This window comes from Myxocyprinus asiaticus, chromosome 36 (assembly GCF_019703515.2).
Source record: "Myxocyprinus asiaticus isolate MX2 ecotype Aquarium Trade chromosome 36, UBuf_Myxa_2, whole genome shotgun sequence".
Classification (NCBI taxonomy): Eukaryota; Metazoa; Chordata; class Actinopteri; order Cypriniformes; family Catostomidae; genus Myxocyprinus; species Myxocyprinus asiaticus.
Window position 1 is genome coordinate 37,336,585 of NC_059379.1, and position 15,681 is coordinate 37,352,265.

Here is a 15,681-nt window from a genome sequence, read left to right on the forward strand (position 1 = left end):
TCACAAAGTCCTCCTTCAAGAGCCCAAATTTATAATTGACTGCTTCCGCTCCATTATGCCAAATGGCATTCTGAATCTAACCGCAAAAAGCATTCTGGAAGCTTATAATTCAAAGAAAGCTACAAAAAAGAAAGTGGCACAAATGATTAAGCCATCAAAAGATTTTCTGAACCAGCAGGAGCAACTGACCCTTAATCATATGCAATGCTATGTGAGAAGCCTAGACCAAAGAAAGCTTGAGACCTTCTTATGGTTCTGTACAGGATCTACTGTCATGTGTAAATACAAAATTGAAGTCAAGTTTAATGGATTATGTGGTCTTGGACGGAGGCCTGTTGCACACACGTGGAGCAGTTCTCGACTTACCGTGTACCTACAGCTCATACCCAGAATATTGTGCAGAGTTTGACCATGTGCTAACTGGAGATTGCTTTGCAATGGACATACTGTAATTGAAGAAAATCAATGACTGGAGCTCATTTTGTTAGTTAAGCTTATTGATGTACTGTAAATTGATATTCTTTTATTATCTTTATGGAAAGTAATGCTTTCATTTAAAAAAAGTTTCCATTTCCATCCTAAGGATACAGGATCAATATGTGGCTTGTTTATATAAAACCTGAAACTCAATTCAACTGAATGTTTTTCTAGAAAATACTACTGTGTTTGAAATGAGTACAATTACATATGTTTTGTGAATCAATGTTTGGTTACAAGTCAGAATCATATCAAATACTCACATCTGTTGGACAGTTTTGTTTTTATACTTAGACATGGAGAGTATTGTAACAATCATTTTGTTTCACCTCAGTATGAAGTTGATGAGATGAAGTTGTATTTAAGTCTGCTGTTTTGCAGAAGTGTTTTATAAATCAAAAGTTCTGAACGTTTTAGCCAAACAGTTTAGCTGTGAAAAGCTATGCCTGTTCAATTATAATGCAAATTAAGACTCAGACAAGTTTCTTAGGCACTTTGATTTTAATTAATACTATATACTTGTCATTTATTTTATTTTATTACAATCCACTGTAATGCAGCAATCACATGGTCAGGTCTGAATAGCCATGTTTGTAAACGATGTCAGTTGATGCCAGCAGTGTATTGTCTGTGTTAACAGTATACTAGTCAATAAAATGACCCCATTTTGTTCATAATCCACAAATCCCTTACTGTTTTCACATGGCATTTGAAACATATTATTAAATAGCCTACATCCACGGAAAACACAGTATCTAGAAATTAAATTTCTGCCATTTACTCACCTCCATGCTGTTCCTAAATCACATTAATTTCTTTGTTGTGTAGGGCACAAAAGAATATGTAAGGCAGAATGTTAGGGACTGACAGCCTCATTCACCATTCACTTTCACTGCATCAATTTTCTTCAATGAAAGTGAATGGTGAATGAGGCTGTCAGTCCCTAACATTCTGCCTTACATATTCTTTTGTGCCCTACACAAAGAAATTCATGTGATTTAGGAACAACGTGTGGTAAATGACAGCATTTTGATTTTTGGGTTAACTATTCATTTAAACTTTGAAATAATTGTAACAAATGTGAACACTTTGACAATAATATTACAGAATTATGAATATATACATTTTATATCTGGATCTCAGATAAAAGAAACATGCTAAGCACAGGTTATAATGAGGTTAATATCTCATTCCTTAAATGCAAGTACAAGTCTATTGCTTGATAAGAGTCATTTGGAAGATCAAAGTGTGTCTCAGCCATGACAGTATTACAAATGTCATAGACATCACTGTCACATGGTATTGATGATTGAAATGTGCATTCTGTCTTGCACAGCTGTAGGTCACCACTCTCCACCAGCAACAGGTAGTTTTCTGCTCTGTACAGCTCTGGGAACAAGTACATGATATTTGGTCTACCGCTTGGCACTCGATCGATCTTGGAAGGTCTAATTACATGCGCATCCCACACATGTGCAGTCTTGTCCAATTCATCCTGTAAGGAAAAATACATAGGTTGGTTTAGTTAAAATGTTCTCTCTAAAAACAAACTGTCTTTCATTGTGCAACCGAGAGTGTCAAGATTGTCTGTAATTGAAATGTAGAATTTTCACTAGAAAATAAATTGGTTCTATTAAATTTCATAATCTGCAAAACAGTTAATAGGTCAGTCCCGCCCCAAACTCATAGCCATTGGTTGAGCTAATGTTTCTCTCTTGGGTTGGTAGGGGGGACATCAACCTATTGGGCACAGTTGTCTTTGCACATTAAGCTATAAAAATATTTTATCAAAGACAAAAACGAGGCTACACACTTCACATTTAACTTTAAATAGAAAACACTTACCTGAATGATTCCCATAAAACAGAAACGGATGAGATTTTTATCCAAAAATCCCCCGTCAAACAATCCTCTGTCCTTAACGTCAACAAACAAAGAGATGAAAAATTCCATGCACTCTTTTCTCAGGAATCCCCACCAACTTTCTATTCGTTGATTAGCTGTGCTTGCAACTTCCAGGTAGCTGTCAGTGTTGAAATCCTGCTGAATGTTGTTGCGTCGGAGGAAACGCTGGAAGTCCCTCACGTGTACATTCTCTGTTCCACAATCACCTCTAACAATTCTAGAATAGCCACTTAAGTCATCCACTGTTTCTATGTAGTATCCTCCGATGACCTTCGGGTCACTGCTTGTTTTGTATGCATTCAGCCAAATTATCTTTCTTGAAAAGCCGTCAATACAGCCGTTTATGCAAATACCATATGGCTTCAGTTTGTCATAAGAATCAAAGTGCCAGATGTAATTTTGTCCTTTTGAGAAATAGTGGCACCGAGCTTTTCTGTGTTCTACACCACTAGGATCTAATAAACTCAAAATTAAACGTATATCTTCTTTTCGAACATGCAAGTTGTTTTCTTTACATTTTGTATACATCCAACTGTGTCCATGGAGCTGGCCTGACGTTTGGAGTTGATGCTGAATAAATTCGACGGCTTCTTCAATTCTTGAGTAGTCCTTTCGGCGAAACAGACCTCTCGACTGCAAAATGCGTTTTAAATGTCGCTCTGTGATTATATACCTATGTCGGGAAGCAAGAACAGAAGAAATGTCTTTGTATTGAAGGCCAAGTTTAAAATATATCTCTATAAATTCATGCGCATCTATGCTCTCAGTTTCTTTATGTGTAAATGAATGATGGCAATGACGCAATCGGAAAAGAGCTATACACACACCGGAAACTGTAACGCGTGCACACGAGAAAGTTTCTGGTGCGTACGCAAAAGTCTCTGTGATATTTTTATTTATTTATTTATTTTTTTTGCACAGGTCACTTCTGAGGCTCCGTAGATTTGTTCAAATTTTCTGCATCTTTTAAATTATCCCCCAGTTGTTGCTGCTGTAACAAATACAATATACATTTCTTCTTTAAGACAAACTAAACGTTTACTTCAAAGAAAAACTAAATGTCTGATTCCATTTTTTCTTTTAAACTCTGGGTCAATTAAAAGTAAAGGTTGAAATCTTCAGAATTTCCTGCTAATACAAATATCAGATAATACCCAATCTAAAAAGATAGGTGTATGGTCTGACAGATGAAAAGAACCAATCTTACAATTATTTAATAAACCAATAATCTGAGGGGTGACAAAGAAATAATCAATAAGAATTATGAGGATATTCATAAAAAGTAAAGTCTTTGTCTGAGGGGTAAAATGTGCGCCATGCATCAGCCAAATTCAGATAACCTATCATACTCTTTAATAGCTCAGTATTAGAATTGGCATTTGGGTTACTTGCTATCCAAAATGTTATCCATTATACAATTGAAATCACCCCCAACAAAAGATAACTGGCACATATATTCCCCAAGCACTGTGGCTAACTGTGACCAAAATTTAATAGACTTAATATTTGAGGCATAAACATTCATGAGAGTTACCTCTTCCCCAAAATGAGAACCTTGAATCAAAGCAAACCTTCCCTCTCTATTCTTTTTGCACCTTACTAATGTTAAAGGCACACTACAATGTACTAATATAGCAACTCCTCTACTGTTAGATGAAGAGTAATACACCTGCCCAACCCATTCTCTCCATAGCTTTTCATGTTCTTTATCAGTCAGATGCATCTCCTGTAAAAACGCAATGTGCAGATTTTCCTTCTTTAAGTAAATTAAGAATTTTTTCTGTTTGATTACATGGTTAACTCCTTTTACATTCCAAGAGCAGAGTATAATAGAAGAGAAAGTCATTTAAGTTCAGTCCTAAGAAATAACTGGCATGAAAGAGCAAGCCCAAAATCCAGCGCTATGTATTCATTCGCCGCTGTCATAACGTGAAAGGAAAAAAATATAGATATTTTTTGCCCCAAAAATAAACATGAACGTGAACATCATAAAAAACTTCAAGAACAAAATAAAACAATTAACCCTACCCAACCAAATTAAGGGGTAGATAACTGATAACCTTCTTGCATAAATGCTCACTAACGTTGACTATAGCAGGAAAGATAGGAAGTTGAACTCCACAAATCATTCTGCGACTTAAAAATTTTGTGCGTCCCTGGTGAGAAATCCTCAGAGTTTCATGGTACATCATCACGTAGGCAGTGCCAAGCTCATGAAGTCTCTTATTAACCTTGCCGAACTCTCGTCTTTCACATCATTAACCGACACCATGTTAAATTGTGCTCACACAGGCTGCTTAACCGGTGTCGTCTTTTTCAGTTTTGAGTGGAGAATCTCTTGTTGCCCAGAGATAAAGACCACAAATCAGATAAGGACATTCTCAGCACACAATACACGCTTTTGTTCAGGACATTAGATCATTATTAATGAGACTTCGCCAAAAACCATCAGGGAGCACGGCCATCAGTGCTACTCCTCACAGCGCATCATGTGACCCCCCCAATTTAGACAGTTTTTAAATTTCGTTAGCCAACCTGCCAGCCTTATAAAGACACCTCTTAAAACCGTCAACATACTCAGATAATGGCTTTGGAGGCTCAGCTGGTGCCCAACCGTCAGGCAAAATGGCCAAGGGTCCACCCACAGCATGTCCAAAGACAAGTTTATTGGGACTAAACCCAATAATTTTGTGTGTGACCTCTCTTGCTCCCAACATAAGCCAAGGCAACCCTTCTTCCCAATACCAATCCAACACTGTACAATAGGCACGCAGCAACGACTTGAGCATCTGATGAAAACGAGGATGATATGGCCTTATTGTGTTGGATGTTAAGCTGACATAGCACTTTCTCAAACACTCTCAATGACGTGACATTAGTGGCACGATCATATTGTATAATTTTAGGTATTACAAAAGTCTAAATTAATTGGGACAGCGATTTTAATACGGATTTCACCATAATTGAACGATGAGCAGAAGCAGCAGGATAACGGGTGACTTGAAATATAGCAGTCAGCATGTATTCGCTACATAATATAGATTGAGGAAAGGACCCACGCAATTGACAATTCAATGTTCAAACAGTTCACTTAACAGTGGAATTGGCCGGAGTGGAGAAGCTGTAAAAACTTCAGGCAATTTTTAAACATTTCCATCAATATCTCCAATGGAAGATGGCAAGGACGAGACAATCAGGGGTGGCGACATGTCACTCCAGACTCGGCCACTGGCCAAGTTGTTTCCCAAAATCACAGAAACTCCTTCAACTGGAAGTGCAGGTATCATCCCTAATTCAACTTGGACCAAATCAGAGGAAAGAACGACTTTGTGCAACCGCACAGACAATGTTTTCAATCCAATCCCATGAATTATGACTGTGTCACCCATTAATGATTCAAAAGAAAAAGGTTAAACACACTCCAAATTAAAGGACGTGGCGCACTGGTGTCACTTAAGATTTCCCCCAGTACTTTTTTACCATCAAACAGAGACATGCATCTATTCGAGACAAATGGAGAATTTGGGCAGGGCCTATTGGAAACATCGACCTCAAAGCCAGTTAAAGAACAAGTGGAAACAAAGCCCCCAGATATAGACTAGGGAGCAGCCTACGCTGTAGGTTTCACTACTGCATTTCACGACTGACCTTTCGCTATAAGCACAGGACAATTTTTTTCCAATGTCCATGACCAAGGCAGTAATTAAAAATAAGGCCAGGGTCCATCTGGCCAAGGGGATGTGTAACTGTGCTAGACGCATGTCCAGAGACAGAGGAAAACGGGACAAAACAAGAACTGCCCAGTTGATCACAATCAAATTTAGAACAACCACCAACAAAACAAGTTTTATGAATTAATTCATACTCGTCAGCTTCAGATGCAGTGTATATATCACGTTCGGTAATGAAAGTGTCAATCTGGCTTGGCAGGACATTTTTAAACTGTTCCAGGACAACTAAATTAAAGAGGTCTTCATATGATTCAATGCTCAATGCAGCACACCAGCGAGCACAATACAGCTCTAACTCACGCGCTACCTCTACATGGGTCTGAGTGGGCATTTTTTCAAAGCGCGAAACCTCTGGCGGTACACTTCGGGAACTAATTTGTACATTTTCAGGACCAGTGTTTTAACTTTCTCATAGACCTTACCTCCAGCTACACTGAGGGCAGAATAAGCCTTCCCCGTAAAGACGCACTGCAACATCAGCGCATGCTCGGTATCTGGCCAGGATTGGCTATCTGCTACACGCTCAAACAAAATAAAAAAGGTGTCCACATCCTGCTCATTAAACGGTGGCATTAAACGCAAATTTGCTGCCATGTTAAATTTAGGTGTGGGTGGACCACTCCAAACCATCATGGTCACCATCAGCGGAAAATGTTTTCATCTTAACTTCCTTAATCAAATCAAGCTACTGTTATTGAAGACCTATTTTTCTCTTCTCTAAATTTTGTTGGGTTAACTCTCTCTCCTGATTGAGTTTTTGTTTTTCCATCTCCATCTGGAACTTCATTTTACATTGTTCCAGTTGGAGAAGGGCCAGCTCCTTTTGCTGTTCAAAAGTCAACTTTACCGTTGAAGACAGAGGAACAGGTGGATCATCTAAATCATGTAAAATGCCTCTGTCCACAAGAGCTGATCTCATGATAATGCAAATATTTTCTTTCAGGTGCTCATCTTTTGTAGTAAGCCCAACACCATGATGCATTGCAACTTCCAATAATTGCTCTTTGGACAATACATTTAACACATTTCAGAAGGAGCTTTTAAAAACTCCATCTCAGAAGCCATGATTACATAAATGTAAAGTTCCTCTAATAGAAATTTATCAGCTATTCTCTATCTTCACTTGGTATCAGATCAGAGGGGAAAATTGCCCCATAGATTAAACTTCCCCAACCCTCATTAAAAAAATAAAAATACTCTAAGTAGACCCTAGTCTTCAAGCATACTGTACAGCGGTGGGTATTTATGCACTGTCTCCCGTAAGCAGGAAAGAACAATCAAACAAGTTGCTGATTCCTTCAAACTTCAGGCGTGCTCCTGAGACACAATGCTCTAACCAATGATTCTTCTCAAAAACAACAAACAAAAACAAAAACTCTACGCACCCAATAAAGGACAAATCGATTATTCCTAATGGAGAAGTTGCTCACAGGGCCAAAAAACAATCCTCTGGTACCTACAAACCATGACATAAAAAAAATATCGACCGAAACACAAACTTAATTAACTCCTAAACATATTTATTCTTGTCTCTCCCAAGACCAATTTTTGCATTTTGCTTAAAAATCTCCAAAACAAAGAAAACAAAAACACATGACCGGGTTCTACTCCAGGTAAATATCACAAATTCAACAAATACCAAAATAATCAAATTCAGCAATCAACATTCGCTGGTGCGCCACTCCAGGTAAACGTTGATCACTCCGAACAAATTACTGAAACAAAAATTACTCACCTGCAACACTCCTCCCCCATCAAAAAACGGCAGTGAAGAGTATGCGAGTCATATACAAACCAATAAAAAAAAATGCTAATTACCAATAGTTTAAGTTTAAATTATTCCATTCTAGAATTGTAACATAAAAGAGGAGGCGATGAGCATATTTACATTAATAGGAGCATTTTATTTAGGCCACTTAGTTCCTCAGACGTATAATAACCCTATTCAACATTCCTCAAAATAGGGTACAATGAAAGAGGTTGTGAGGAGGAAAGCTTCTCCTTGTGCTCGGCTTAAACTTCCTCCTCCTACTCCCTCTCTACCACTTTAAATAGATCGTTTGGAGGCTCTGGAGTGCCCCCTTTTGGTTAGGATAACTATGACAGGTATAACTATAGACAGAGGTAACTGATGCATATGATACTGAATTGAAACTGTTACACACCCCTCCCCTCGAAAGAAAAAAGAAAAAAGGTTAAACAAAACCAAAAAACCTTTTTAACTTTTTGACATGATATACGTCAACTTGTTCTGTGTTTTCTAACATTACCACTCGGTAATTAACCCTATTTAACCGTTTAAGGATCTTTGCTGGACCTTGCCATTTTGGAGCTAATTTGGCCATGTATGCAAGTATGTGAGTGAGTACCCAGACAAGATCTCCTTCCTCAAAGGATTTGGATTTTCTCAGTTTGTTGTAATATCTCCCTTGACATTCTTGAGCTTGGCTGGTTTTCTCCTTCACCCGTTCGATCAGGGATTTCTGTCATTCTATGGTGTTGTAGGCTGCTTGGTCTGGATCTGGAGGTCTACATATCAGCCATTCAAGTGGTCCCTTTAACTTGCGTTAAAGGTCAGTGCTTTCTTGCCATGCTGAATTTATGGCGTAATGAAACTCTGTGATCCATTTATCCCAATGCCGATAGTTCTCAGGAACATAGGAGGCCACCGTAGTCTTTAGAGTTTGATTTATTCTCTCAGTCAAGTTGGTCTGAGGGTGGTAGGCATTCATGAGTTTCTGTATGACTCCCCATTGTTTACAGGTGTCATTCAATAGTTGGACTGTGAATTGTGGTCCACAGTCTGAGACCAGATATGCCGGCATTCCCCGTCGAGTGAAAATTTCTCTGGTCAAGATGTTAAATATGAGGTGCGTTTTCGAAGTTCGCATAGCAAACAATTCCACCCACTTACTGCAGTAGTCCACAGTGACCAACAGATATTCATTCGATCAGGAGCTCTTTGGAAATGGCCCCATCAGGTCGACACCAAGCATATACTACAGGTGTCGATTGTAGTAATCCAGATAGTTTTGAGATCCGAAGTTTGTATATTTGGCAGGTTTGGCATTGGTGTACAAAAGTTCCATACATCCTTCCGAATCTCTGGCCAATATACTACGATTAGTAGTCTCCTTAATGTCTTCATCTGTCCCATGTGCCCACTTAACGGTTTGGCATGAGCGAACTGTAGGAATTGCTCTCTTAACTGGACTATTATAACCACTTGTGTGGTTTGACCTCCTTGCCTGTCAGGCACACATCTGAAGTAGTCATTCTGAATAACAGTGTATATGGGTAGAATCTGTAGATGGTAACTTTGCAAAAGCATAATGACTGGAAAGATTGATCTTGCTTCTCAATCTCGTCCCAACTGACAGGTAGGTTCATGTCAGATCCTTGGGATTGACATATCGCAATGTGGCCTTGAATTTCTTGTACCGCTATTCCACGTGACAATGTGTCCAGCACTACATTACACTGTCCGTTATGGTAATTCACAATAAAGATGAAACTCTGCAAGAGTATAGCCCACCTGGTCAGGCGAGATGTTGGCCGAGGATGATTGAACACCCATGTTAGGGCAGCATGATCTGTCAGCACTTCAAAGCACCTTCCCTCTAAGTAATGATGCAATTTCTCCACTGCCCACACCACCGCTAGGCATACCTTTTCCGCAGTAGCGTAAGATCTCTCAGCTCCATGGAGAAGTCTGGAGGCATTAGCAATAACGTGCTCTCCTCCATCATAATCCTGTGTAAGTACAGCTCCTAATCTGACATTGTTGGCATCTGTTTGAACTTTGAAGCTTTTACTTTTAAAATCTGGAGGCATCAGGACATGTGCTTTTTGAAGCGTGCTTTTTCAGATCTTCAAAGGATTGTTGACATTCCTTAGTCCATTCCCATGCCACGTCCTTGTTCTTAAGAGCATGTAAAGGGGCCGTGCGCTCTGAGAAGTGTGGGATAAATTTATGATACCACCCAGCAAGTCCTAAAAAGCATTGGACCTCTTTGACTGAATTTGGTACTGGAAAATTTTGTACTGCTTCGACTTTAGTAGTTTTTGTATGGACTCCTTCCTCAGATATAACATGACCCAAGAAAGAAAAGGATCTTTGAAGCATATTGCATTTTTTAGGTTTAAGGTCAAACCTGCAGCCTCTAACTTGGCGAAGAGTTGTTTGAGAAGACAGAAATGCTCCTGGATGTTCTTGGAATAGATTACGATGTCATCTATGTAAACAAAGCAGTATTTGCCGATGCAGTCCTTCAATATTGTGTTCATTAATCTTTGAAATGTTGCAGTGGCGTTTTTGAGGCTGAAGGGTAGGTGGACAAATTCGTATTGGGCATTCTTGGTGACAAAAGCCGTCTTTTGGATACTATCTTCATACATACAGGCTTGCCAATATCCACTTTTGAGATCCAGGGTGCTGAATATTGAAGCTCCATACAAAGATTCAAGAATATCCTGGATCTGTTGCATGGTAAATCCATCAAGAGGGGTTTTTGCATTCAATGCTCTCTAGTCAATGCAAAAGTGTGCTCTCCTGTCCTTCTTTGGAACAAAGACCAAAGGCGCAGCCCAACGAGAAATAGATGGATGTATAATGCCCTTGTTTAGCATGTTTGTCACTTCTTCATCAATGAACCGTTGCTTACTTACAGGGACTGGGTATGCTCTCTTGCATATGGGAATTTCATCAGTGGTGATAATCCGATGCTGTATGATGGGACCTTCTGTCCCAAGGTATTGGTGCATACTGTGGGCTAATCGAGCAATAAACTCTCCAGCTGCCGTTTCTGAGTTTGTGATACATTGGCTAGACTCACCAGATTTTTTATAGCTGCCAAAGTGGTAGAGGGTAAAAGCAAAGCTAGATGTAAACTGACAGTTACTGAAGAAGAAGAAGAAAAAGTGAAAGTTCGAGTTATCTCATTTTCTTCAGGTAGAGTATATGTTGTGGTTTTAAAGTCGATCCTCATTCCCGTAGTTGTAAGGAACTCAAGGCCCAATATAATTGGAAAATTTAGGTCACAGTCTCATAACAAAGGCTCTTAAAGGATAGTTGTGTCTATGTACCGTACACTGCCAGGGTACCTTTCCTAATGCTGACTGTATGTACCCATTGGCAAGAGAAAACGTTTGCCCTTTACTGGACTGCAAGATTTCTGTATAGGTTTTCAATCTGTAAAAAAATGATTCTTGGATTAGAGAATATGTACTGCCAGTGTCCAGAATGGCTTCAAATTGATAATCTTTGATGAGTAGGGGCAAAGTAAAGGGTGTCAACCATTTCCCATCATTCTCGGAGAAGACAGCAATATTATGATTTGAATGACGTCCTCTTCCAGCTTTATACGTTCCACCAGATTTAGAGGCTTGTTCTGCCTGTCGCTGTCGCCAAAAGGCTCTCTCTTTGCTGATGTGTCTCTCTACAAGAGTCCCCACCCGTACCAACTCCTCCACAGTAGACACAGTACCTCGTAATATACTCGCTACACGTGGGTTAATGTTTCTGAGTGTGGTTTGGAGAATCTCACGTTCTGACATCGCAGGTTTTAGTCTGAGACACAGGGCTCTGTACTGGTATGCAAAAGTACAAATGTTCTCATCTACTTCTTGTTTACTTTCTCTTATCCTCTTTTTGCCTCTACCCCATGATCGTCTGGCAAGAAGGATTGTAGAAAGGCTGATTTAAATTGTAACCATGTTTTCACTTTTTTTCTTTTCTGTGACCCACTAGTCTTTAGTGGTATATGTTAAAACAGATGACAACATGGATAGAATTTCTGCATTATTCAAGGGCTGAACCGCAAGATATTTGTCAAATTTGTCCAAATAAGCAATAGGGTCTTCTCCGTCCAGGCTCCCAAACTATGGAAATCTCAGTTTAATGGGGGCTTTGAAATGTACAGGGCAAGCAGAACTCTCTGTTGTCAGGGCATGACCAAACGTAAGTGTAGAGGTGACTCCATAGGAAGATTGAATCAAAGACTTTAATTTGTCATCCCTATATTTTAAGCAGTCCATAATTGTTTGACCTAAATCCTGTAAACTATTCTCCAAAGTTTCTTTTACCTGTTGATATTCGGTTTTGATTTTGGGTAGCAGAGAATCTTCCAGTTGTTGTAAACGCCGTTGGTTTTGTTGTTGGTTTAACATAATTTGTAACTGATCTTCCATAGAGGTTAACTTGCTGTTTTGTTTGTCTAACACACGTTGCACATGGCTTTCAGCATTGCTGATACAGACATCACAGGTTTTCTCTAATTCATCCATTTTATTTTAAATTTTGTTCACTCGTGTTGCCATGATCAGAGTAATCAAACGTTTGTCTTCCCCTGGAGGAGGAGGTAAGAAACCTTCTTGTTCCTCTCCTTCCAGATTGGATTCCAGGTATAAATGGATAAGTGAGGACTGAATGAGGTCAGGTATGGGTGCATGTCATGTAACAAAGGGTTTAGAGGCGAAGTCTAGGTTTAAAGGAGGCTCACGCTCTGTTTCATCATATAGGACAGCCAGTTTCTTTTAGTTTTGGGGAGTGAGAGAATTAGCTTAGCTTCAATATACCCTGCACTGCTGTTGGTTTCTCAAATAAGCATAGGTAAGGATACTCAAGTACATTCAATACGATGACTCATTAAAATAAATTTTTGATGTTTCAGGTCCCTGTTCGGGCACCATTTTATGTAACACTCATTTGCTAGAATTAAATTTGAGATGCACATAAGGAATAAAGATAGAGACCATCCATGTTTCCAATTTCAATGAGTCATCTGTATTGTAAATGATAGATTTATATCAAGCAATCCAAGCAAACAAAACAATTAAGGCAAATTAAGCATTGTACTTATGGCAACAAATATTCACAACATAATTTCCAATAAGCCCTAAAGTCTCTGTCACAAGTCTAATCAACCTTAGCCTACAGCTTAAGCCACAAAGTGCACAGTCTTTTGAAAGAAGAAGAAAAAACTATCCTCAGTTCCAATAATGATCCAACAATAAATCCAGGAATATTCTCAGATTAAAATTTTGTATTGATTCATATAGATGACAAAGAAAAACGTCATGGTTACTGGTGTAACCTCCGTTCCCTGATGGAGGGAACGAGACGTTGGTGTCGATGTAGTGACACTAGGGGTCACTCTTGGGAGCCCGAGACACCTCTGGTCTTTGATAAAAGGCCAATGAAAATTGGCGAGTGGTATTTGCATGCCACTCCCCCGAACATACGGGTATAAAAGGAGCTGGTATGCAACCACTCATTCAGGTTTTACGCTGAGGAGCCGATATAAGGTCCGGCCATTTCAGCGGGTAGTTCAGCGTTGTGGCAGGAGGGACCAACGTCTCGTTCCCTCCATCAGGGAACGGAGGTTACACCAGTAACCATGACGTTCCCTATCTGTCACTCACTCGACGTTGGTGTCGATGTAGTGACACTAGGGGTCCCTATACAAAACGCCACAAGGCTGAACTGTGTTACGTGAACTGGCGGTGTGTGGTGGGCAGACTTGCTGTGTGCCTCATAGCCAGCACACCAGGTCGACACGTAACCTCCCCCAACACAGTTATGAGTGTCGAACGTCCCTTTTTGGGGACAAGTTGACTACCCAGAGATAGAGACAGGCTTAACCCAGTCATGGCCTCTTTCCCCTTCTCTTTTTCCACTCCCTAAAAAAGAAGGGGGATTATCCGACTGGGCCGCCAGGTCTAGTCGGGGGGTGTCCCTCCCAAGGGGAGGACACCGCGGAGACCACACCTCGCCCCAAGAGAGGGGGGGATATTTAAGTGGAAAAATACATCACATGGTCTTTCCAACCATGTGGAGAGCCTTCAAGGTAGATCCTACCCAATGGGGGAGGAGTTACTACAACATGGAGACTGAGGGGCTCTGCCCAAGGAAGACGCAGTTTGCCAGTAGGGAAACGAACTAGTGGAAGATATAGATCGCATGGGGTTAGCCTTACAGGGAACCGCCACATGCGGAGCACCTACCCCAGAACCGGGCTCTTAGTTAGCGCGTGTACTGGGCCGGCAGCGAGTCTCTCCGAAAACTCGACTGCCACAGGGCTCGGAGGAAGTCAACCAGGGAACAACTTTTGTGAACACTACTGGGAATTAACAGCGCACGTCTTCAGCTCAAAAGGAGGTGGAAGGCGCTATGTGCAAGCGATACACCCAGCCGGCTATCCCGGGCTTATCCGCTTGTGTTGCGTGCCACTACCTGGGACCAAACCGGTTCCACCCGGAGGTTGTAGAACCTTGCAAAGGTGTTGGGTGTTGCCCAGCCCGCTGCTCTGCAATGTCTGTTAGAGAGGCACCTCTGGCCAGGGCCCAAGAAGCCGCTACACCACGGGTAGAATTGGCTCGTAGCCCTACTGGGGGCGGCATGTTTTGGGCGAGACATGCCATAGTTATGGCGTCAATGAGCCAGTGGGCGATCCTCTGCTTGGAGACAGCGCTTCCTTTCTGCTGTGCACCAAAGCAGACAAAGAGCTGCTCAGAGATTCTAAAGCTCTGCGTGCGATCCAAATAGATGCGTAAAGCGCGCACCGGACACAGCAACGACAGGGCTAGGTCTGCCTCCTCCTGGGGCAGCGCTTGCAGGTTCACCACCTGGTCTCTAAAAGGAGTGGTGGGAACCTTGGGCACATAGCCCGGTCGGGGGTCTCAGGATCACGTGAGAATAGCCCGGACCGAACTCCAGGCACGTTTCGCTGACAGAGAACGCTTGCAGGTCACCTACCCTCTTGATGGAAGTGAGCGCAGTCAGGAGGGCAGTCTTCAAGGAGAGTGCCTTAAGCCCGGCTGACTGCAAAACTCAAAGGGGGCTCTCTGTAGACCCTGAAAAACTACAGAGGTCCGATGAGGGAACAAGGCGTGGCCTGGAGGGATTCAGCCTCCTGGCGCCTCTTAGGAACCTGATGATCAGATCATGCTTCCCTAAGGACTCACCGTCGACTGCGTCATGGTGTGCTGCTATGGCAGCAACGTACACCTTCAAGGTGGAAGGGGACAGCCTCCCTTCCAACCTCTCTTGCAGGAAGGAAAGCACTGATCTGACTGCGCACCTCTGGGGGTCTTCCTGATGGGAAGAACACCACTTAGCGAACAGACACCACTTAAAGGCATACAGGTGCCTCATAGAGGGAGCCCTAGCCTGAGTGAACGTGTCTACCACCGCAGGTGGGAGACAGCTTAGGTCTTCCGCGTCCCATCCAGGGGCCAGACATGGAGATTCCAGAGGTCTGGGCGCGGGTGCCAGATGATGCCCCTTCCCTGAGAAAGAAGGGCCTTTCTCAGGGGAATTTGCCCGGGGGGAGCTGTCACGAGGAGCGTGAGGTCCGAGCACCACGTCTGGGCGGGCCAGTAGGGTGCTTACCAGGACGACCTTCTCCTCGTCCTCCCTGACCTTGCACAGGGTCTGTGCAAGCAGGCTCACTGGGGAAAACGCATATTTGCGAATGCCAGGGGACCAGCTGTGTGCCAGCGCGTCTATGCCGAGGAAGGCCTCGGTGAGGGCGTACCAGAGCGGGCAGTGGGAGGATTCTTGGGAGGC

The 15,681-nt window shown here is 41.7% G+C and overlaps 1 protein-coding gene across 1 annotated transcript in view; it reads right to left on the reverse strand.

Moving 5' to 3' along the window:
• Positions 1-1,436: 1,436 nt before the first annotated feature.
• Positions 1,437-15,681, reverse strand: part of LOC127427138 (uncharacterized) — a 43,810-nt gene continuing 29,565 nt past the window's right edge. The window contains exons 2-3 of the mRNA XM_051674554.1: positions 2,323-3,055; positions 1,437-1,972 (exon numbers count right to left, since the gene is read on the reverse strand). Of these exons, the coding sequence (XP_051530514.1) occupies positions 1,646-1,972; positions 2,323-2,910 (915 nt within the window). The 5' untranslated portion in view covers positions 2,911-3,055 and the 3' untranslated portion in view covers positions 1,437-1,645. The remainder of the gene's footprint in view (positions 1,973-2,322; positions 3,056-15,681) is intronic.